Source organism: Delphinapterus leucas, chromosome 16 (genome assembly GCF_059928025.1).
Source record: "Delphinapterus leucas isolate spDelLeu-1000000601 "Yukka" chromosome 16, BTC_Dleu_Yukka2, whole genome shotgun sequence".
In the NCBI taxonomy this organism is placed as follows: domain Eukaryota; kingdom Metazoa; phylum Chordata; class Mammalia; order Artiodactyla; family Monodontidae; genus Delphinapterus; species Delphinapterus leucas.
The window spans coordinates 70,932,311-70,956,486 of NC_143144.1; the positions used below are offsets into that span (position 1 = coordinate 70,932,311).

General features: G+C 37.9%; 1 protein-coding gene across 3 annotated transcripts in view; it reads left to right on the forward strand.

Moving 5' to 3' along the window:
- Positions 1-23,865, forward strand: part of NHLRC2 (NHL repeat containing 2) — a 62,838-nt gene extending 38,973 nt beyond the window's left edge. The window contains exons 6-11 of one of the 3 annotated variants that reach the window (XM_089898196.1): positions 8,870-8,969; positions 12,150-12,381; positions 12,949-13,071; positions 13,987-14,196; positions 15,217-15,436; positions 19,533-19,740. In XM_089898196.1, the coding sequence (XP_089754322.1) occupies positions 8,870-8,969; positions 12,150-12,381; positions 12,949-13,071; positions 13,987-14,196; positions 15,217-15,436; positions 19,533-19,558 (911 nt within the window). In that variant the 3' untranslated portion in view covers positions 19,559-19,740. The other 2 variants (XM_022568710.3, XM_022568711.3) reach the window with 2 other exon arrangements.
- Positions 23,866-24,176: the final 311 nt, after the last annotated feature.

The window sequence follows — 24,176 nt, forward strand, 5'->3', positions numbered from 1 at the left end:
GTACATTTATAGAATGTACTTTTTTTTTTTGCGTTATGTGGGCCTCTCACTGCTGTGGCCTCTCCTGTTGCGGAGCACAGGCTCCGGACACACAGGCTCAGCGGCCATGGCTCACGGGCCCAGCCGCTCCGTGGCATGTGGGATCCTCCCGGACTGGGGCACGAACCCCTGTCCCCTGCATCGGCAGGCGGACTCTCAACCACTGCGCCACCAGGGAAGCCCTGTAGAATGTACATTTTTAACCAGTCTTTTGATGTTTAAGTGTGTCTTTTCTGACAGTCTTATACCAATCACAATGTATTGTTTTGGTTTCCTTAAACTGTGATGAGTTTTTAAAACACCTGCAAAGAAAACAGGGCTGAAATTTTTTAAATCTATTCTTTCCAATTGTCTTTCCACATCTTATTCACTAACAATTTGACTTTGCTACTTGCCTTTATTGTCTTTCCAAAGTATTAACTTTGTTTTCAGAGGAAAAACTTCCTTCCAATTCATTCATATTGAATTGGTTTGAATATATTTAAATTACGTAATTGTAAAACTGGCTTAAGCAGATGTGGGATTAAATGCAACTTGAAGGGGACTGTGGTTAAGAAAAATTGTTCTTGTAAGCACGTAAATTCTTTAATACTTTAAGAATTATATAGAATATTTCTGAAATTCTACCATAGTTAGGAATATGAGAAAGGATGGAATTATCAGAAGGAAAACATGAAAAATAGATAAGGTATTGTGGTATCATCATATATTAAGCTGTTCTGCAGTGCAGACAATGGACCACGGCTACACCTGACAGCATGGAGAAGTACCAGGAAATCTGTTGAGTGGAGAAAGCACCTTTTATAGAATGTTCAGTAGCAAGCAAGACTAACTATACATTGAGAGATCCATTCAGACATGGTAAAATTTTAAAATCAAAGAAGATAATGAAAAACACAAATTTTTAGACTGGTAGTTCCTTCTGGGAAGAGGAGGAGGATATGCTCACAGAGGGATGCAGGAAGTTTTCAAATAATCTTCCCTTTTCTTGAGCTGGTGTTGTGCACATGGATGTTTAGTTATTATTTAACCTTTATGTAGAACAGTTATCCATTCATATGCATATTTAAGTAAAAATTAAACCTTAAAAGGAAAGAAAATAGATCATATAAAGAGAGTGAAAAGTAACAAAGACAATATACAGTTGAATATATACCCCACCAAAAGACTCAGATAATGAACAGCGTACACTTCAAAAAGAGATTAGGGAAAGGGACTTGAAATACCTCTGATTATTTTAAATATATATGTAATATGTAAATGTGTGTGTGTTTGTATTTTTAATAGTACCTGAATATTTAACCTAATTATGCCATTACAGTGATAAAAGCATGGAAATAATTCACATAAATTGATTTTTACAAAAAATCACTTTATAAAAGTTATTTTCATCTTTGTCCATTTTTGATTATCACTCTAAATATGGTCAAAACTTTATAATGCACTAAAATAATTTAAAAGAACTCCAATAAATTCATTTTCTCACCAGAAACATTGCCATGTTTCTAAAATGCATACCAAGTCTGTGCTGTCTCCACTCATGCCCGACAATAACCTGAGAATTTCTTTTATCGTAAAGGTCAGAACCCCTGCTAGTCTCTAAGTACTTCAGACTTCATCTGATTTTAAATCATTTACAGAAAGGATAGTGTGCCCAAATGCCATTAACCTTCCTTGGCCCTTTAATCAGCATTTCCCTAGATAGAAATTTAGTTGTACTTATTTGACCTTTAATGATTGAAATCCAACTATTTAGTATGCTAGTCTGGTGATCTACAGCTTAGATAATATGTTTCTCTGACTTCCATTAATATGCTCTAAATAAAATACATTTATCCTCTTATCAGATAATACAAAATTTTTTTGAGGAATAAATTTTATATAATGTGACTAGTGTGTTTTTATTTTAACAAAATAAAAACAGTAGTAGTATTTTTATATCTGAATAACTATTATCACACTGACTTGGTGTTTATAAGGGTTTTTTTTCAGTTCGAATGATGAGGTAATAATTTACAGAAAGTAACATTTACCCTTAATAGGTGTAAGTTCTATTATGAAGAATCTTTATAACCATTGCTACAATCAAGATATAGAATATTTCCATCACCCCAAAAAGTTATCTTATGACTCTGTTCAGTCTCCCTCCCTCGCCCTCTACCACCCACTCTACCCACTCCACCCACTGGCAACAATGATTTCTTGTTCCTCTGTATAGTTTTGTATGTCTGGTTTCTTTCAGTTACCATAATCTTCTGCGATTCATCCATGTTCTTGCATGTATCAGTAGTTCTTTTTTATTGCTGAGTAGTATTCCATTGTACAGCTGTACCACAATTTGTTTATTAACTCACCAGTTGGTAAGCGTTTCAGCTGTCTCTGGTTTATGGCAATTATGATTAAAGCCTCTATAAACGTTTGTGTACAGGTTTTTATGTGGACATATATTTTCTCTTGGGCAAATGCTTAGGAATGAAATTGCTAGATCATATGATAAGTGTATGTGTAATTTTGTAAGAAACTGCCAGACTGTTTCCCAACATTGCTGATTTCTTAAAAATCCCGTGTCTGGCTGGAGTAATTTTGCTTTTGCATGTAGAACTAACTTTAACATTTCTTGCAGCACTTGTCTGCTGACAGTGATTTCTCTTGGCCCTTTCTTTGGAGGGGGAGGGTCTGAAAAAGTAATTAGCATTCAGTTTTGAAGGCTATTTTTACTCCATAAAGAAGTCTGGATTGGCTTTTTTTTTTTTTTTTTTGATATTTTAAAGATGTCATTGCACTGTGTTATAGCTTACATAGTATAAACGAGAAGTCTGATTTAATTCTTTTCCTAGTTCCTTAGTATAAAAAATGTGTTTTTTCCTCTGGCTGCCTTCAAGATTTTCTCTTTGGCTTTCAGCAGTTTGATTGATACATCGAGGAGTTACCTGCTTAGGATTCTTGATGTCCTTCGTTATTTGGAAAAATTCTCAACCATTATCTTCTCAAATAGTTTTTCTGCTCCTTTCTCTTCTTTCTGGGATTTCAGTTACTCGTATGTTAGATTCTAATATTATATTCAACAACTTTTACATATTATGGTTTTGGGTTTTTTTTTTAATGTTCACCCTTTATTCTCTTTGTGTTTCAGTGTGCATAATTTCTGTTGATTTATCTTTAGGGTCATTGAATTTTTCCTCAGCTGTGTCTAGTCAACTGATGAGCTTGTTGAAGGAATTTTTCATTTCTGATATTATTCTTTTTCTAACAGTATTTCCATTTTAATATTTGTTAGAGATTTCATCTATCTGCTCAAATTCCCCATCTATTTAGGTATGTTGGCCATCTTTTTCTCTAGATTCTTTACCATAGTAAGCATAGTGATTTCAAAGTCTATGTCATAGATCTAAATTTCAGGTCAGCTCTGAGTCTGTTTCTGTTGATCGCTTTGTCTCTTGAAAATGTTTTTTTATTTTGTTTTGCTTACATTTACGTGCGTCTTCTCTTTTTTTTGTTAAATTCCAGTCATGCGTGGAACTATAGAGGCTGAGATCAATAGTATTTATCATTATTATGGGAGGTCGAGTCAATTTAGTCAGAAGCTGGCCTGGATCTGGATTTTATTATTGCTGTGAGTTCTGTCAAGTCACCATGGCTCTCACAGTCCTCTAGCAGTGGGCTGTTGCCTAAGCCTGCGGGGCTAGATGCTAGAGACTTTTTCTTAGTGTTAGTGCTCCACCGTCAGCTTTCAGTCAGCCAGCACAGATCCCCGAGGGATAGACTGCTGCTGTCTTTCTGTACTAGGTTGCATTGGGGCTAAGGGAGAGTTCTCTGTTGTTCTGGTGAGCCTCAGTCTTAGGGAGGCACTGTGTGCCTGGGCCTCCATGAAACAAGGTGGAGAGCTTAGAGCTTTTTCAGTGATTCTGTTCCTTCTCTCTCTGGCAGCTTAACTCTCTCTTATATTTGTGAGTGGTTTTGAAGCGTTTCCTGCTTCTCTCCCAGCAGTGGGAAATCTCTACTTGGTGTCTGGGGTCTTTGGCCAAAGACATTTCCTTGCCCCTCCACCAGAGAGTTTTTTTTTTTTTTCCTCTCCCCCTCCTCCAGTTATAATTAATCTTTTCCTGTGCCCTGGCAGTGACAGACTTTGTTGCTTTTTCCTAGTGGATTAAGGCTTTGCTTTACAGGGGAGATTTAGAAGCTGTGCAGAAAAAACCATTTACACTAATGGATGATTTCACAGATGCCATTAAGAGGGTTCTAGTCAGTGGGCTCTATTTTGATCATAGTTGCTTAAAATAACACAGAATTTGTAAAAGCTGAACTGCAGGTAATTTTTATATTCATATTTCATTTGCTGATTTTGTTCCTGTTTTCTGAAACTATTTCACTAATCCTTCTTGATAATTGATAATTATGAGGCATTTTGCCTTTAAAAATACTTAACTCCCAAAACCTTTTTAGCTATTGGCATTGTCCTTTTTTTATTTTTAATTTGTGACTGCTGTAAGTCAGTAATTCTAAGGACACTTTTTTTTTAATAAATTTATTTTATTTATTTATTTTTGGCTGCATTGGGTCCTCGTTGCTGCACGCAGGCTTTCTCTAGTTGTGTTGAGCGGGGGTTACTCTTCATTGCGGTACAGGGGCTTCTTATTGTGGTGGCTTCTCTTGTTGCAGAGAACGGGCTCTAGGCACATGGGCTTCAGTAGTTGTGGCTCACGGGCTTAGTTGCTCCACAGCATGTGGGATCTTCCTGAACCTGGGATCGAACCCGTGTCCCCTGCATTGGCAGGCGGATTCTTAACCACTGCGTCACCAGGGAAGTCCCAAGTGCACTCTTAATTTAAGGTTGAAATGTTCATGATTGCCACATTCTTGTTAGAATGAACTAATACCCATACTTGGTGATACCACTATATACTTTTTTTTTTTAATAAATTTATTTTTATTTTTTGCTGTGTTGGGTCTTCATTTCTGTGCGAGGGCTTTCTCTAGTTGCGGCGAGCGGGGGCCACTCTTCATCACGTTGCACGGGCCTCTCTTGTTGTGGAGCACAGGTTCCAGGCACGCAGGCTCAGTAGTTGTGGCTCACGGGCCCAGTTGCTCCACGGCATGTGGGATCTTCCCAGACCAGGGCTTGAACCCGTGTCCCCTGCATTGGCAGGCAGATTCTCAACCACTGCGCCACCAGGGAAGCCCCTACTTTTTTTGCGGTACGCGGGCCTCTCACTGTTGTGGCCTCTCCCGTTGCAGAGCACAGGCTCTGGACGCGCAGGCTCAGCGGCCATGGCTCACGGGCCCAGCCACTCCGCGGCATGTGGGATCTTCCCGGACTGGGGCACGAACCCACGTCCCCTGCATCAGCAGGCGGACTCTCAACCACTGCGCCAGCAGGGAAGCCCCCTACTTTTTTTTTTTTTTTAAAGCTGAGGGGAAAGTCAAGAGACTTCTTCCCAACAGGATGGAAATTTTATTTTTTATTTTATTTTATTTTACTTATTTATTTTTGGTTGTGTTGGGTCTTCGTTGCTGTGCACAGGCTTTCTCTAGTTGCGGCAAGCGAGGGCTATTCTTTGTTGTGGTGTGCGGGCTTCTCATTGTGGTGGCTTCTCTTGTTGCAGAGCACAGGCTGTAGGCGCACAGGCTTCCGTAGTTGTGGCATGCGGGCTCTAGAGCGCAGGCTCAGTAGTTGTGGTACACAGGCTTAGTTGTTCCATGGCATGTGGGATCTTCCAGGACTAGGGATTGAACCCATGTCCCCTGCATTGGCAGGAGGATTCTTAACCACTGCGCCACCAGAGAAGACCCACAACTATATACTTTAGATTTTAAAATCCAGGATGAACAGTATAAACATGATTATTAGTTTGATAGACATTATAAATGCCAGACTACACCCCCCCCATTTTTTTTAACTCCCATTTTATTTACAAGAACAAACTCTTCAGCCCTCACTGAAATGGTTAGGCAGGGTAAAGACTTCTTGAGTGGCAGTTTAGCAAGGAAGTGATGAGCCTGGACTCTGGGGCCAGACCACTTGGGTTCTAATTAGTTTCACATCTTAGTAGTTGTGTGACTTTGGACAAGTTACTCAGCCTCTTGATGCCTCAGTTTCCTCATCTAAATGGGAGATACTAATAGTATCTACCTCAAATGTTTATTGTGAGAATTATGAGAATTAATATATGGAAAGCACCCAGAACAGTGCCTGGCACATAGAAAGTACTATATAAGTGTCCGTTGTTATTGTTGTTTGCTATAAGATTCTCATTGTAAAAATCTGAAGATGTTGATAAGCTGAACCAAACCAAAAATGGAAAGGCAAGGGACTGGAAAAAATCCTTGAAAGAGATTATTTGGCCACAGCCTATTCCAGAGGCTACAAGAAGAGAAGGGCAGAAGGAGTGACCTAGCCGCAGATACTGGAGTATAAAGCCTTGGTTACATTTGATCAGATCTCAATTTCTGATCACACATTAAAATGCACTTGGGTAACTGAATCCAAAGCTAAGTCCATGGAGCAGGGGTGGAAGGGAGGGAAAAGAGAACGGGCCAAGCAGAGTGTTGGCCAGAAGAGCACAGGCTCACTTCTGTAGTTCCTTCATTCTGATCGGAACACTAATAATCTGGAATTGGACTCACTGATGGATTATTATTCCAGGTTTAGCTGTGTGAATACCAACAAATTATTTAACCCCTTTGAGTTTCAATTTCTTTATAAAATGGAGATGATAATAACTAGACTTGCTAACGATGTTAAAGGAAAGAATCCATATAAAGTTCTTATTATTAGCTCAGTGCCTTAAACAGGAAATGTTCCGAATGGTTTTCATTTTCACCGCCATGCCCCCCGTCGTCGTCGTCATCCTCATCCTCATCGACTGGTATGTAGAATCATAAGCTCCTGAATCCCGACCTGACACAGCCTCTGCTTCTACACTGTTTCTCATACCTCCAGCTTCTAAAGGAAATAAGTACACAGAGACCAAGACCAAACAGGTGCTCACACTAATATTACGATGAAGCTTTGGCCTCATAGGTAGACCCTAGTTGAACTAGCCTGGCCTGTTTGGAGAAGTAGATAATGGAGACCTGATTTGGTCTTTCGCTCCTGTATATACCAACACAGCTCTTCTTTGGCAAAGTAGAGAGGCTTTAAACCCATGTCATCTTCTAATGATTATAGTTTTATTTCCAATCTTTATGCCTTTTGCTTCTTTTTCTTGTATGAATTAGGACCTTCATATGATGCTAAATAAGTGTTGATAGCAGATCTCCTTGTCTCATTTCTGTTCTCAGGGGGAATGTCTTAGTTCGGGCTGCCATAACAAAATGCCACAGACTGGGTGGCTTAAACAACAGAATTTTATTTTCTCACAGTTCTGGAGGCTAGAAGTCCAAGGTCAAGGTGCCAGCATGATTGGTTTCTGGTGAGAGCTCTCTTCTGGCCTATAGATGGTCACCTTCAACCTTTGTCTTCACATGGCAGGGGCAAAATAAAATAAAAGAATATAATAATGAAAAGTTTTTGATCTAGTTCTAAAGTGATTAAGCAGAGACTTGAGTCCCCAGAATATATGGATGCACTGTCACTTTTAATTTATGTTTATTAAAAATATTTGACTATGAAAAATTAAATGGAAATAAACTACTTTCCTTTAGATTTCATATGATAGCAATTAACACAGCAAAAGAGGCAGCATGTTAAATAGATTTTCTTGTTGGACTTCCTGGGTTCAGATTCCAGGTCCTTCATTTACTAGCTCTGTGATCCTGGCAAGTTAGCTAACCTGTCTAAGCCTCAGTTTCTTTTGTAAAGGGCCTGTAAGAAGGGCCTTTTGAGAAGATTTAAGTGATAATCTCTGTAAAGTGCTTGGCACATAGCAACCACAGTTTATTGACTGTCAACATTTTTGCTAAACAAAATTTAAATTAAATAAACAAAATTTAATTTTGTTAAATTAAAAGACACTTGAAAGTAATTCAAGTTAAGGAAGAAAAATTCCTTCTGGACGCAACTACTTGAAGTTAAAGAAAGTACAAATAAAATAGCCTTTCCGATATATTTATTTTAGCATGTGTCTGACCAAATTATTTTAGTGAAAATGTCTCAACTACATGTAAAAGTAGCTTCAGAATACAGCTTAATTAAATATTTTGAAAATAGAATTAATTTGAGAAACAGAGCCTTGTCACATTGTAATAAGTTGTAATATCAGTCTTAAAAAAACAGAAAATTATTAATTTTAGAAAACAGCTATATTGTAATATAGTATACTCTTAGGTTTATTACATGTCAACCATATCTTTTTGAAAAAGGTTCACAACAATTAAACAGTAGATTTTTAAAGAGCAGCAGTGATGTGAGTCTTAAGTCTAAAAGCTAATACTGGGGTAGAAATATACATTTCTTAAACTATTAAAAGATACAGTCCTTTCATGAGAAATTGTTCAAAGAACTATTCCTATATTCCTAAAGCATGTAATTTAGGTACTTGAGTGCCAGAGTTTCTTTGGAGAGTGTGTGTCGACGCATTTCTTCTGTTACATAAAGTAAGAAATCAGATGTTTAAAAACATTGTGCCCAGAGATGCAGAGGGACATTTTGCTATTAAGAATACTTCGGATTTCTGTGAATGTAAATTTATAAGTCTAAAGAAGTAAACTTTTCACGAGGAAAATGGAAAAATTTCCAAAATGACTTAAAACATTGCAAATATATTTACTTTCTTCTATCAGATGATTTATAAACATACTACTGTCTTCCCTTAATTTAAATTTCTGAAAGATTGGGAATGTTTGTATTAACCAGATATATCTGTAGTAATTACTGTTTATTTTCATAAAGGTCCAGAGGTCCAAAGAGACGACATTCTGTGGATAGCCATGGCAGGGACTCATCAGATATGGGCATTCCTGTTGGACTATGGCAGATTACCAAAGAAAAAGTAAGTGGTAACTTTGGTAACATCTCTCTTCGGGTAAGCGTGGCGTTCACGGAACTCCTTTTCCCGAAGTCTCCATCCTCGTAGCTCTCACCGTACTGGTCAGGATGTGCTGGGCTGTGCTCCCATAACCAGCAGCCCAGGTCCCCGGTGGCTTAGGACGAGGTCTGTTTGCTGGGGGAGCACTACTCTGCCCCCCAGGCTGATGCAGCAGCCACCGTCTGGAGCTCTGCCAGCTGTCCTGGCAGAGAGAGACAGAGCTGGGGAGTTGCTCACTGGCTCTGAAAACTCCTCAGAAGTGACACACATCACTTCTACCCACATTTCGTCAGCCCAAGTAAGGCTCGTGACCACACCCAACTTTGGGGAGCTTGGGAAGAGCGGTCCCCCCGAGCATCCACAAGGAGAACTGGGAGCATCTTTCATTTTAATGCGCATTTCTAATATCCCTGATCGTTAATTCAGATATTTGAAGACTGCATAGCAGACTAGTTAATAGCTCAGGTTTTGTAGTCAGGCCTGAGATTGAGTCCTGGCTTTGCCACTTATTATCTACATGAGCTTGGGAGAGTCACTTTAACTTTCTAAGCCTCAGTTTCCTTATTTATATCTACCTCATAGGCTTGTTTTGAGAATTAATGTGTGTGAAGAGCTCAGCCTGGTGCCTGGCATGTACAGTAAATGTTGGTAGCATTGCTGCCACTGTTAGGGGTATAAAGCTGGAAAAGTAGTGTCTCTACAAATTTTCTTGTATTTTTTCTATAGAGCCTTTCCTATTCTCCCTAACACCCCAGCCTTCCCCTTCCCCGCCCTCCCCTCCCATCTCTCCCTTCTTCCCCTCTCCCTCCCTCTCACCCCTCTCTCTCTCTCACCTTCTGTTTTTGGTTGCACTTATTTGTTTACATAACTGTTGTCTCCTAGTAGACTGCCTCTTAAAGGAAAGGACCCTTTCGCATTCACTCTTGTGTCCCCTGTACCTAGCACAGTATCTGACACATGATAGGAGCTCAGTAAGGGTCTGCAGAAGAAATAAATGAATGAAAGTCATAGACCATAAAGACTGTCAAACCACCCTAGAAAGTAAGTGTCAGTCACCTCAGTTACCTTTATCAGTAGAAAGGGGCAGTCATATAGATAATCCAAAATATCAGATATTCTAAAGAGTGTATGTGTGTGTGTTGCTTTGTACGATGTTTTGCAACATTTAATCATTCATCTAACAAATATTTATTAAGCAAACTAGGCACTGTGCTTGGCCGTAGGGATGAAATGATATGTTTACTATATTAAGAATAAAATGAAAAGATGTGGTTACTGTCCTCAGCAGGTTTTCAGAGGAAGAATCAGATCAGCAAAAACAAACAAAAAATAGTTGGGAAGTACAGGCGCTGTGTGCAAAAGGAATCACTGCAGTAGTCCTTTAAGTGGAAGTTGTCCCTGACATAAATAAGAGGAACACCTGATATAAATAAGATCTGAGGTATCAAGGAAGGCTTCCTGGAAGATGGTACTAAACTAAAACCTGATAGAGAGTAGAAAGGAGTTCAGAAGAGTAGAGGTTTTCCAGGCAAGAAATGACCCTAGTGATGTCAGTAGCAGCCAGATCATGAAGTGCCTTGTGAGTCTTTTTTTAGAGATTTGAAAGTTATTCTGCATATACCTTTATAGGAAGTTTTAAGCTGGGAAGTGACATAAGATTTGTGGTTTTGAAAGGACACTGGCAGCATTTGGAGCGTGACAGTACTGGAGACAGAGATACAAGTGAGGAGGCGATTGCTGTTATCCAGGCCAGAGCCGACAGTAGCCCAAACAGCGACAGGACCGATGACATATAAGATGAGGAAAAAAGTAGTAGCAGAGATGACCAGAATATGCTGTTGTAAGCGATGGCTGTTTTGGACCTAGATGGTCAAGAGTGGACTAAATTTCCACATAAGTAGAGTTGTCACTTGTTTGCAATAGTAAAGTGTCCGTTTGGATCACATTGACCTGTATTATAATTTTAAGGACCCTTTATCTTTATTTGTTACTGATCTTCAAGTGGTAATAGCTCCTGAGCTTTTAGAAGTTACCGTTTCTCCCCAGTCTTTCTACCTTTAATAAAGGGAACTCCTTTTTAAAATCGTTGTAACTCCTTTATTTGTTTGGCATATTGGTTATTACACGTATTCCTCTGAGTAGGTTATTTTTACGAGTTCCTTGAATAAATGGCTGTATTTATACATTTTGTATCCCTTTGCCTCCACTCCTGGCTCCCTACCAAAGTTAGCATTGGGATCATATCAACTAGTAAATGATATGATGGTCATTTTAGACTTTTGCATGTTGTGCCCTATTAGGAAAAGATATACATACAGTCTCTCGTTATTTTGCATCTGAAGTCAGCTTCTTCCCTTCCCTCAACCCAGGACATTACCATGTCTTCCTTACAGTTCCTCTGACATAAACTTAGAAGCCAAGGTATAAAACTTTCTCTGCATTACAAAAGGAATCATTACGATAGTCCTTTAAGTAGAAATTTCCCTACTGTATATAAGAAATGGATTTGTACAATCGATTAGTTAAAGCAGTGTAATCATATTATTACCTGGCTATCTTACCATGAGCACCTGGCTATCTTCACAAATTATTCTTTAATTCTTTTTTCTAGTCTCTACTTATATACAAGAAAATAAAACATTTTTAATGAAAATTTAAGCTTTAAGCTATCAAGAGCTAGAAAAGGTTACCTAGATCTTTTTAATTCCCTTTCAGAACCTAATGTTGCATGAAGCTAAGAAGAGGTCAGGAAGTAAAGGTGGGATCTACCTGTACCTACCTCTCATCACTTGGAGGAAAAAAAAAAAAAAAACTATCCCATCAATGATATGACCTTTATTCTTATATTTCTAACTTCGTCAGTGATTTCCTGTCTTGCCATTGAGAATAGTTTCACTTTTGTGTATGTCAAAAAGTAAAAAAGGTAGAAAGGTCTCTACACAGTGGATAAATAAGTTAATGATTAGAAACGACAGTGAAAGGTGATTTGCACAATTTAGGCCAAGATCCCCGGACTTGTGTGTGTGTGTGTGTGTGTGTGTATAATGCTGTCACCATTGATTGCGTCATTTACATTCATTTGTTTAATGAAATTGGACGCAGTATAACACAATGTTGACTTCACTATGAATTTGCCTTTCTTAGTGAGTTAAAAAAAGGAACCTGCCTTCGGTTTGCTGGAAGTGGAAATGAAGAGAATCGAAATAACTCATATCCTCACAAAGCCGGTTTCGCCCAACCTTCAGGTCTTTCTCTGGCCTCAGAGGAGCCCTGGAGCTGCCTGTTCGTAGCGGACAGTGAGAGCAGCGCGGTGAGGACCGTCTCGCTGAAAGATGGGGCAGTGAAGCAGCTCGTGGGAGGAGAGAGAGACCCTACGGTAACGAGACGCACCCTCACGTGGCGCGCCTGCTTAGCGAGCCTGTGCCTTTCTGAATTGTGAAGAGTTAATAAAGCTTAGGGAGGAGAAAGTTCTTGGCTTATCCATGTTAAAATGGAAGTCAGACCAAAGGAAATGGGAGTGTGAAGAAATACAAGTAACAAAAGCACCGAAGAAAATAAGATGACTCGATTATATATAAATGCCGAAGTCTCAGGAGAAAAGGAAGGGTAAATTATTGATGACCAAGCAAGGGGAAAACGTAGATTAGATATTTGGCAGTAGGGTGGAAAGAGCACCAGATCAGTAGACTTGACCTGTTCCTGATCAGAAGTGTGATTTTTGTGAATAAAATTCCTAAGCACCACAAATTAATTCAAGTTCAGAATTCTATCAGTTTTTTCTAATTTCAGTCAAATGCCCCACCCTATTTATATGAAATCAGACTTTTTCCCCTTTAAGTAGCATATACAGCTATCTTAATTTTCACTTTATACCCTAACAAAGCACTGTAAAAAATTTTAATACATGCTGTTTCTTTCTTTTTTTAAAAAAAAAAAATAAAAGAATTTATTTGCTTTTGGTGATGTTGACGGAGTAGGAATCAATGCAAAGCTTCAACACCCACTTGGAGTAACTTGGGACAAGAAAAGGAATTTAGTTTACGTGGCAGACTCTTACAATCACAAGGTGAGTCTTGAAAGAATTATATAATACCCTGCTTTTCACTTGCGGTATTTAAAATGCTGAAAGATCTGTGAGCCTCCTACAATTGCCGCTAAAATATAGCGAGGAATGACAGTTTTGGATAGCTGTACATAAGCCTTTCTGTTCTTTTCTTGGTCCTTTCCTGCAGAGAGGATGTGATGGTACTCTGAGCTGGTGGGAAAGGACTGAACAAATCCCCAATGACTAGCCAAAACTTGTGAATTGCAAGCCATTAAAGCTGCTTAGTAACGTTGAGTAAATGAGGACAAGGCGGGTAGCAGGGAAATTAACACGTCAACTAAGGGATGAACATTTTTGAGCCTTTGCACAGTTGCCACGCCTGTTAGCAAGTAATTCCGTTTTCATCAGCATTTCCATTTTTTTTGTCTCTACTGCATTCTTACTGTGCATTTTTCCTTTTTATAAAATCAGTGGAACCCAAATGTTAATATTTTTGTGATGAGAGACTGTGAATTTAACGTAATTGAAACACAGCGAGGAGTCATTAAGTTTAACGCAAGTAGCCAAATCCTCAGCCAATGTTAGATATTCATGAGAAGAAAGTCAGTTCCACTCTGTCCCATTGTGAGGGGAAAGAAGAACATTAACATTTTTTTTTAATTCCATAAATAATTTTATCAAAGATTGCTTCTAGAAGACAGGATGTAACTGGGGATTTTATAGCGCTTAGCCCTCAGAATGAAATATCTCCCCTTAGACTGTAATTTGAATGTTTGGCTTTTCAAGAAAATGTGGAAATGTCTGTTCTTTTTCTGAGATTTATTAAGAATACTAACGTCAATCAGGAATTCTCTGGCTTGCTTAATATGATACTTTTCCATACTACAAATGTGCAGTCGAGCTTCAGATATATAAATTTTTGTTCTGTCTTCTTAGATTAAAGTTGTGGATCCAAAAACAAAAAACTGTACAACGTTAGCGGGAACTGGCGATGCAAGTAATGTTATCGGTTCCAATTTTACCGACTCAACTTTTAATGAACCAGGAGGCTTGTGTATTGGAGAGAATGGTCAGTTATTATATGTGGCAGACACCAATAACCATCAAATTAAAGTGATGGATTTAGAAACAAAAACAGTTTCTGTGGTAAGTAATCTTTAAGTGAAAGGGCATCATTTTAAGAAAGATTCTAAGATCCTCAGCAACAACAGAGGCACTTTTGGTTAGGCCGCCTCTAGTGGTGAAAGTGAAACGTGTGGGTAGAGTAGTGAGTGGGTGCCTATTCCAAGGATATCCTGTTATTTTTAAAATAAAAATTCCATTTGTGCCAAGAGTGTTTGAGGAAGATTCTAGAAGTTGGAGAGAATTTGATGAACTTTCAGAAAAGGAAAAAAAAAAGGACTCATCTATTTTTAAATGTATGGACATACTGACACACTACACATACAAACTATGTGGGTTGGGTTGTTTAATCTTGGGTGTTTTTTTTTTTTAATGATCCTCTGACTAGTGGGTAATCTTTGTTTCCTGTGGTGAATCCATTACCAAATAATCTTTAAAGGAAGCTCTAGGAGCCACATTTCTCAAGACTTAAAAATAAGATTGGGAGAAACTTAAGTAAGTTCTAATTTTAAAGATATGGACATGGTCTCTAATACAAGTTACCCCTTTATATATCACATTTGCCTGGAAAAATGCAAGTTTTTTTTCTAAAATTCTAGGAATTTCCAAGATGTGTTTTAAAATAAAAACACAGATTCCCATCGTAAGTGTCACTTCTCTTGACATAGATCTCTGATATAAGATGAATGACATCTTATAGTTGGCAATGAAAATTATAAGAGGGTGTATATTATATCCACTACATTTAAATTGATAAAGTTTTATTTTAATTTCCTGCTATCTATAAACATATTGGACAGTTAATTTAATTCGGTTTCATTCATAAATGTTGGCAGTTTTTTGGCCAGGATGAAATATTTTTCTGAACCTACAAAATAATCATGAGGAAATTTAAGTAAACAACTTCTGATTCAGAAGAGAATGGCAATTAAGTTTCCTTGACACAGGATCTCATGTTTGTACTGAAGTCTGAAAATAAGCTCTGTCAGTCTATAGTACTATAAAGTACTTGTGCTTTAAAAAACAGATTTTCTTGTTTTCTAGCTCCCAGTCTTCAGATCTGAAAGTGCTATGGTGGACGGCCCATTCCCAGCAGAAAAACAGAAGACCTTACCCAGACTACCTAAATCTGCTCCAGGCATTAGACTTTCCCCGGTGGCTGCATCTCCAGGGCAAACTCTTCAGTTCAAGCTAAGATTAGACCTCCCATCAGGAACAAAGCTAACTGAAGGAGCACCCAGTTGCTGGTTTCTATCAGCTGAAGGTATGACAATAATCTTGCAAATGCAAATATTTCATAAATTCTTGAGATTTGATCTAGTAATTTTTCTCACTTGTGATATGTTTACAGCTGGGCAGGATTTGAGGAAGGTCTTGTAAAACAGAAAGATCCAGATTGAACCCCACTTTAGCAGTTTTCTTTAGCCTATGAGATTCTTTTATTAAATAACAGTGTAACTCACCTGAAGTTAATCATAATTGCCGCCATTTGCTATCAAGCAAATTCATTACGTGAGACAGACTCGTGTGGTCTTAGAATGTTAGTTAGGTCCTTGAATATTAGGGCTGAGAGGCACCAAAGGACACCATCTGTTTTAAGACTCTTATAAGTGAGGAGACTAGGGGCTCAAAGAGATAAAGTGATTTGCTGAAGGGCATATATTGAATTAGGTCAAAAGATGGAATTTGAGCCCAGCTCTGCTGGCTCTTAGTGTATTGTCTTTTCCATTGTGCTACTCCATCTCAAACTAGCTCTAGGGTTATTAGTCCTAAAAACGAAGTTAGTTTTTTAAAGACATAAAATTCAAAGCCACCAGTTAAGCATTGGGATGTTACAAAAGTTTCCAAACCTCACTCTCGGTTTCTGTACTTAACTCACCATGGTTTGTGAACCAGCACCGGCCCACAGACTATACTTTGGTGACCCTGTTCTAGCGCACTGCAGCATAAAGAGATCAAGGAGGGAGGTAGGGACCCACATGGAAGACTGAAGAGTGAGTAAGCAAGTAGAAGCAAAACCAAGAGAGAGGGTAGTTTCCTGGAGCAGGTGTTTTAAGGAGCGTGATCAGCTGTGTTGAGCACGATTGATAGATCAGGTGAAATAAGGACTAAGAATTGATCGTTGATTCAGTGTTATCGTTAATGGATGTCCTCGACCAGGGCCGTTTCAGAGTGGTGGAGGAGGTGCCTGATTCGAGCAGGTTAGAAAAGAATTGAAGGAGAGGAACTGGAGAAAGTAAATATAGATAGCTCTTAGAGGAGCTGAGCTAAAAAGCTAAGGGAGAAGAGAGCAGTTGCCCTCAGGGGAAAACGGAGTTGAGAGAGCAGTGTGTTCGTTATATTGATGGCAAAGATCGGTAGAGGAAAGGACTGATGGTATGTGTTGCGGGGTATCCTAAAGGATAGGAGGATGGGAGAGGTTGGCAGGCTGGCCTTTGCCAGGAATGTGGACCTCATTTCCACGGTAAGGAGGGAGGGCCCAGTGTGCGACCCAGAGATCTAGATGGGTAACTGTGAAGTGGATGCTTGTGGAAGCACTCTTCTGCGTGCTTCGGTTTTCTTAATTATTGGGAAGCACAGCCATCAGCTGAGAGGGGGAGGGGGAGGTTTTGGCGGTTTGAAAAAAGAAGAGGGTCAGGAAGGTGGGAGGGTGACTGCGTGAGGGAAATACAGTGTGATTGCTGAACGGCCAGGAGGCTGTGTTTGAGGCTGGCTGTCATGAATTGAAAGTTAGGCTAGTCCACGTGGAGGCTGTTTGTCTCCAGCCAAGGTGAGGCACGAGGGAGCAGAAGTGTAGGTACTGGCTACGCAGTTTAATCAGCAGGTCTCTGGGGTCCTGACCCAGTATTGATGATGATCACCACCGTACCGCTAAATCTCACGGATTCTCTTCTAAAGAATTAAATTGATTTTTCCCTTGAGTTTGATTTTTTTTTAATATATTCTTGCTTTTAACTGAATTAACTTGACACAAACTCTAATTCAGTTCCTTGGTGGTTTTATTATTATCTTTCACTTTTCCAGATAGCGTCTGTCAAACGCTTTAGAGCTTTCACTTGCTGTTCATTTTATTTCAGTAGTATCATTAGGACTTGACTTACCAGTTATTAAGCCTGAAGCTGTGTTTTCTCCTCTAGGGATTCCAAAGGTAGAATTTGAGCCCCATTAACTTTCTTGCTACAAGAATGCCAAAGCCATTGCTTAAAAGTATGCCATTCAAGTAGAAGAAAAAACTTTGTTGGAGGAGGATGTGTAATTAAATACAGATGAATTACTATGATTAGAGTCCAGGCAGAGCCTTTGTCCTCAGTCACTAATTTGTGATCTTTTAATCTCAGAACATTTCCTGTTTGAGTCTATTCTCGAAAGTATTCAGTTACTGTAAATTATGTAAAGATTTGGGTGTGTGTTTGAATCACAGTGTGAACTTATTTCATGAACTTACAAGTAATCAGTGTACTGCTTGTCTTCTAGCAGTGCTTTCCAACATCTCTAAGAGTAGGCAACAATTTGAAAGTGAACAGTAGTAAGTTCCGGTCCCTAGTGATCTTGCTGTGTCCTAGCCTCCCGTGCTCTTTCACAGGTTCTCACTCAGTTTTGAATTTGCTGCCCGACTCCTCCTGTCTCAGGCCCTCTCACACACTTTTCTTTTGTACATTACCCAGGTCCAGGCTTTATGCCTTCTTACCTTGGTACCTTCTCAGAGCAGCAGCTACTGTCCTGCAACTGCCCGCTTGGTATCCACACCAAGAGAACAGAGCGATCTGCCGGAAGGAACTGCTGAGTTAGAGTTTGCTGGCTCTGGAGTGACTGACTGAGCCTGTGGGGAGACCACCCCCATCTACTCCCCACAAAGGAGAGGGCTGAGCCATGCAGTACTAGAGGAGGATGTTTGGGCAGAAGAGAACTCAAACCCTGGCCATTCATTCCACAGTCCTCTGTAGGTTCAGAGCAAGTCCTCAACTGCCAGTTTAACTGTCCTGCCTGTGTCCATTAGTCTGAAAGCATTGCATCATTTGGAGATAACTGCTCTTTAACCGCACACAGAAAAATTAAAAACAGAGTATTTTTTTTAATAGGATACTGGTAAATTAACATGTTTATTTTAACTCTGTCAAATACACCAGTTAATTAGTATCAAGTTATTGGAGTACAAAACATGGATAGTATTAAAGGAAAGTGAAGTGATCTAAAGAGAAGATTCTTAGCTATTTTTAGCTATTTTAGATACATGTGATGTGTCCAAAAATTATCTAGAGAAACACTGTTTTATTTCTAGAATTGGACATTAAGATAGTGTAATTTACTATTTTCCTGTTTTTATTTAACATATGAGAAGTTCCCCCACTAGCCTGCTATCTAACAAAATCAAACATTAAAATAAAACATATTCTTCAGTCCAGAAGCAAGCAAAAAGGCCAGAGAATTTTAAAAGAATTGTTTAAAAGCTCTGCACTTAACTCTTTAGATTCTCAACCTTTCACATTCTCCTTACTCTTATTTGATATATGTATCTCAGATTTAATTTTTCAGTCAACAGAATATTAGAAGCAATAAACTAAAGGAGAGATGAAGAGGACCAGTAGAGGCAGGTGCTCTAGTCTGTTGACTCATCCTGAGGTCAAAAGAGAGAAAAGCTAAAAAGTAGACGTGGAATTTCATCACTACTCAGTAGATGGTCCACTTTTTGTACAGATGGCCCCGAGTCGTTAAGTCGTTAGATTACGTTCAACGTATTCTATTTAAGATGGCAGGAAAGCAGGTCCTGCATTTCCCAAATGATGGCTCTTAATTAGCTAATGCTGAGTGTCAGCCTAAGTATGCGCGTCCTCAATATGACGCATGTGTTCCTTCTGAGAGAAGGCACTGGGTGAATAAAAACATTTTAAAAACTTTAATACTAGAAGACTTAATGATTTTTAGTGGTTTTTTAGACTTTTGTTACATAGATAATCTACGTATTTAAGTCTCAGAGGAGTTTTATGTGTTAAAATGAGGTAGACAAAATCTCTATTCATTTTCTACATTGAGTCCCTCGGAATAATGTATTCAGTGTTACTTGTTTCTTAAAAAAATCAGTGGCTTTTTAAAATTACCACCTTTGGATATTCAATAGTTCATCGTCTTGAAAGTCACTGCAGTTGTACATACATTTGTATTCCCTAGATTATTTTGTAGTTTGCATATTTCTAGACACTTATATGGTAAAAATGATCTATTTTCTCAAGTGTCCTATGTTTATTTCTAGAACTTATTAATAGTTTTCATTTTAAATTCCATAATCACATTTTAAATCTATAACCATATTGGCAGTATTCATCTGGATTTCAGTAGAAATAACTTTATAATTTATTTTACAGCGTTCAAAGGAAGAATTTTAATTTGACATCAAGATGATTAGACGAGGAACTACTTCTATCTTATTTTGTATCCTCCACACAGAGCACAGTGCCTGGCACTTAGAGGCTTTCAGTAAATATTTGTTGATTGAACGAATCTAGTGTTCGTAAGGTTTGTCCACTTTCCTACTTGACTTCTTATGCAGTCTTAATAATTTACCTGTTTATTTTCTAGGCAATGAATGGCTTCTTCAAGGACAGATACCATCTGGAGAGATAGAGAGCATTTCCAGTCAACCAACAATCTCACTGCAGATCCCTGGGGATTGTTTATCACTCGAAGCCGTTCTCTCTATCAGCGTATTTCTCTATTACTGTAGTGCAGACAGCAGTGCCTGTATGATGAAGGGGATTTCGTTCAGTCAGCCTTTACAAATAACCGATACACAGCAAGACTACATACCTCCAGTAGAACTCAAGTATATATTTTAGCAAGCTGCCTAGCATCCCAGTGCCTCCTGTTCTCCATCCCCACCATCACTGTGTAATTTATGAAAAGAAACTTTATTTCTGCCTCTGGGTACCCAGAAACCCATTGTTGAGTTCTAGCAACTGATACTAAAATAAAGCTATGCTCCTTATTTATTTATTATAGACAAATTCCTGCCTTCTCACTGTGTACCAGCTAAGTCATTGACCGTGATTTGAACCATGATCCTGTAATCTGTGCTGCTATTTGGCACAAGACTTAAGTCCACGTTATAGGACAGAATATTATCATGAGATAATTTGCAGTGAATACTGATAACAATAATGATACCAAATTTTTTTTTTTTTTTTTTTTTTTTGCGGTACACGGGCCTCTCACTGTTGTGGCCTCTCCAGTTGAGGAGCACAGGCTCCGGACGCACAGGCTCAGCGGCCGTGGCTCACGGGCCCAGCCGCTTCGCGGTATGTGGGATCTTCCCGGACCGGGGCATGAACCCACGTCCCCTGCATCGGCAGGCGGACTCCCAACCACTGCGCCACCAGGGAAGCCCCGATACCAAATATTTTAACTAACTTTTTTACACTTATCAAGCAGCACATCTGAATGTGTAAATTGCACAATAACTTTAAACAGAGTTAAGATCCAGTCCACATATTATAAGGACGCCTGCCATTCAAGGTGCAAGTTCTGTTTTAGGCCCCCAAAAACGTCTTTTCATCACAGTAGCAGCTTAAAGAGTACCTAGGTGGTAAAAATGTTCTTTGTTCTCTTCTGCGATTTTCTCATTTGAGATATATTCAGTCTGTTTTAAATTATTTGCTATTTTAACATACCACTATTAATGGTATGTTAAATATTCTGTATGTTTCTATATACAGAAAATATATTTCTGTATTTCTAAAAGTTAGAGTCTCTAAGGACATACAGGCTCACTCCTTTAACTTTTTTTCTGAATGAACAGTCTTACCAAATAACGGATGAGTCCACAGAAATGTTATGACTTTCAAGGAGAAAGGGACTTTGGGACACATTACTGTCTGTGATACCACTTAAAGAACTGTGACACTGAATCTGATGCAAATGGGTATGTATGTTGTCTTAGAAGTTTACATTTCAGTTGAAGCGTTAAATGCAGATGTTGTTGGGTTTGGGGGTTTTTTTGGTTCCCATATTCAGAATTTAAATTATGATCATTTATTGTGATGTTTTTAAAAATTACTGTCAAGCCTTCAAAGCGAAAATTTCAATGTGAAGCACTTTCATGCTATTAATATGTATAGTATATCTTAATATATTACTTTAAAATATTAAGGCTGAAACATACAGTGATTTGATGACACTTTTTTGGTGGGTTTTTTTTTAACCTTAAAAGAAATAGTCACCAGAAGATATTGAAAGGTTTTTTTAATCATAATTTCTCTTTATAACTATTTTAAAAGCCTCTGCTTGTTTTTACTAAAACTGATTCAACATGTTTGTGGTTTAATAGCTTACAAGATTTTTAAAAACAGGAGAATCATATTTGTTCAGTAAATATTTATAGACAATATAGCATAATACGCCTTCTCCCTTCAAAACCAGTGCTCAATTTGAAGTGTAATGTTTAAGCATGATAATCTGCCCATATCTTTATATGTTTTTGAACTATAGTTTTGAACATACTATTCACTTCTTTTATTCAAGTTACCTAAATCTGAAGTAAGGAAATGCATAGATCATGACTTTCATTTAATTTGTAGCCTGCTAAAGATATTTTTAAAGAGAAGTATTATAAATGTGAAGTTAAAAGGAATTCTGTTTAAAATCATATATAAGTACCACATAAACCTTTTCTCTCCATAAAAAAAATATGTTCTGTAATAAAAGGATATATAACATTAATTTGCTCTTTTATGGAGAATAGGCCATGGTAATTTTTAAATCTCATTTTATTATTATAGTTCTCACTTCCAGTTGGACAGGATAGTTTGGCTTAATTTTTTCCTATTTAAGGACAATAATTTCACTCTCTGAAAGAAGTATATACAGTTTTAAATTGTTAATTCAGGAATGCCTGATAACTGTTTTTTCAGTATTATACACAAATATACACACAGTATGTATTTTCATGTACACTAAAATCCAAAAATATTTCTTGTTCACTTTATCTAGACAGAGTTTTCTGTTAGTATTAAGCTTATGCTCTTCTTGAACATTCTTATTCTTAGCCAGCCACTAGTCTGCATTGTTTTCTACATGCAAAATATTATTTATATGGATTGGTATGATTTTTTGTAAATCACATTAAGCAATATAAATAGGTTCCTAGAATTTATGACTAACATAAATCTCTTACATAAGAGGAAGCACTAGAAAATCTATTTTTAAAAACTTTGTGATTCCTGACTTTGTTTTCTATAAAGATTTCTGCATATTTTTTAATTTACGCATGAGGAAAAGCAAAAGTTATGTTCAGTGATAGTTTAAAAAAAGATTTTAGTGTTAGTCACTGTAATCAAAGTGCCGGTAACGTGGCATTACATACACTTAGACATGATACCTGGGGTCTTTGCCCTAAATTATTCTGCTGCTTTGTCACCATTTTTTCTGCCACTCGTCATGATATCATTTCACAAATGGTAGAATTTTCTTTTCTGAATTTGTACTCAGGATTGAAAGCTCTGAAAAGAATTTTGCTTATCTTGAAAATGCTGTCTGAAGCAAATATTTAACCTTTTCCCAAGGGGAAGCTTTACAGTTTAATCACCCATAAGTGTAACTTTGGTAAAGTTCAATGACTAAACAATTTTCTCCTTAACTGTTCTAATAATATATTTAGCTATAGTGTTATCAGGCCTGCAGAAAGCTATAAATCTTAAAACAGCCCAAAAAAGCTTAGTATATGTAGATGAGTGTATATATATATATGTATGTATGTATGTATGTATGTGTATATATACTCATGCAGATACAAAGATCAACTCAATTTCTCACATGGCCAATATACTTTGGAGCTAGTACCACTGAAATAAGTTATTCTCTGCTTGTTTTTCCATAGTTGGAAAATTTGCGAAGACATGAATAATACATACCTCTGTAATATAATTTTCTGCTTACCCGACATTTAGCATTAGTTTATATCTGCCAATTAAAAGCAGTCTAGCCATTATATTTGGCATCATGTTTAAGAACAGTCATCAAAAACTAAATTTCATAGCTCACGAGTTGCATAAAAATATATATGCAGAGGGACTGTGTCAGTGGCGGAGTATGAATGGTGGACTTGTGAATATTTTTGTTTTCTACTTTTCCGTAATTTTTTTTTAATTGAGCAATGGGTTATTTAAAAAAAAAACAAACCCAACTGGGAATGTGCTTTAAAGATTTAAAATGAACTGAACAGTAAGGACTTGTTCTATAATAGCTTTTCTAACGTCACTTTTATTACCAAAGATCAGAACACAGTTTAGAGCTCTTTGATCTACCACTTCTCTTAAGTATGTGATCTGGTGGAGACAGAAATGATTATGGCTTTTTCTGCTGGAGTTTTTATTGTGTGATGTAGCATAGCGTTTATGAGCACGGACTTTGCAGTCGCTTGGATTCTGCCCTGTAAACTGGGGTTGCTATACCTGCCTTATGGAGTTGCTGTAAGGACTCAATGAAATAGCGTTTGTATAGCAGTTAGTAAATAATGAAACTGCTAGTTATTGGCCTAGTTAATAATAATGTTAATAACTTATGTCTGTAAACACATGGCTTCACATTTTCTTTGCAACCACAGTTTCTAAAGGAAACGAATTTCTCTATCAACCGTTTGGTATTTAATACTCTCCCTAGAGTTGGAATTCAAGAAGAGAAGGTTTTATAATAAACATATTACTATTTTATAAACGTTGTTATAAAGAAACACCTACAGTTTTGTTTTTTTAAGACCTGGAACTGAGTAATAAACTTCCTTAGAGGGTCCAGACATACCCTAAACCACATTCCTGGAACATACTCTGACGGTGCTTTCCTAAATCTTCCAAGTGCCTTCATGCATTTTGCCTCATTTGAGCTTCCGAATAACCTTATGAATCAGACAGGTAGATCTTATGTCCATTTTACAGATGAGGAAGCAGCTTTAGAAGGCTGGCAGCGTGTCTCAAGATCAGCGCTCCCCGAGTAACGGCTGATGCTGGAGTGGTGCCTGG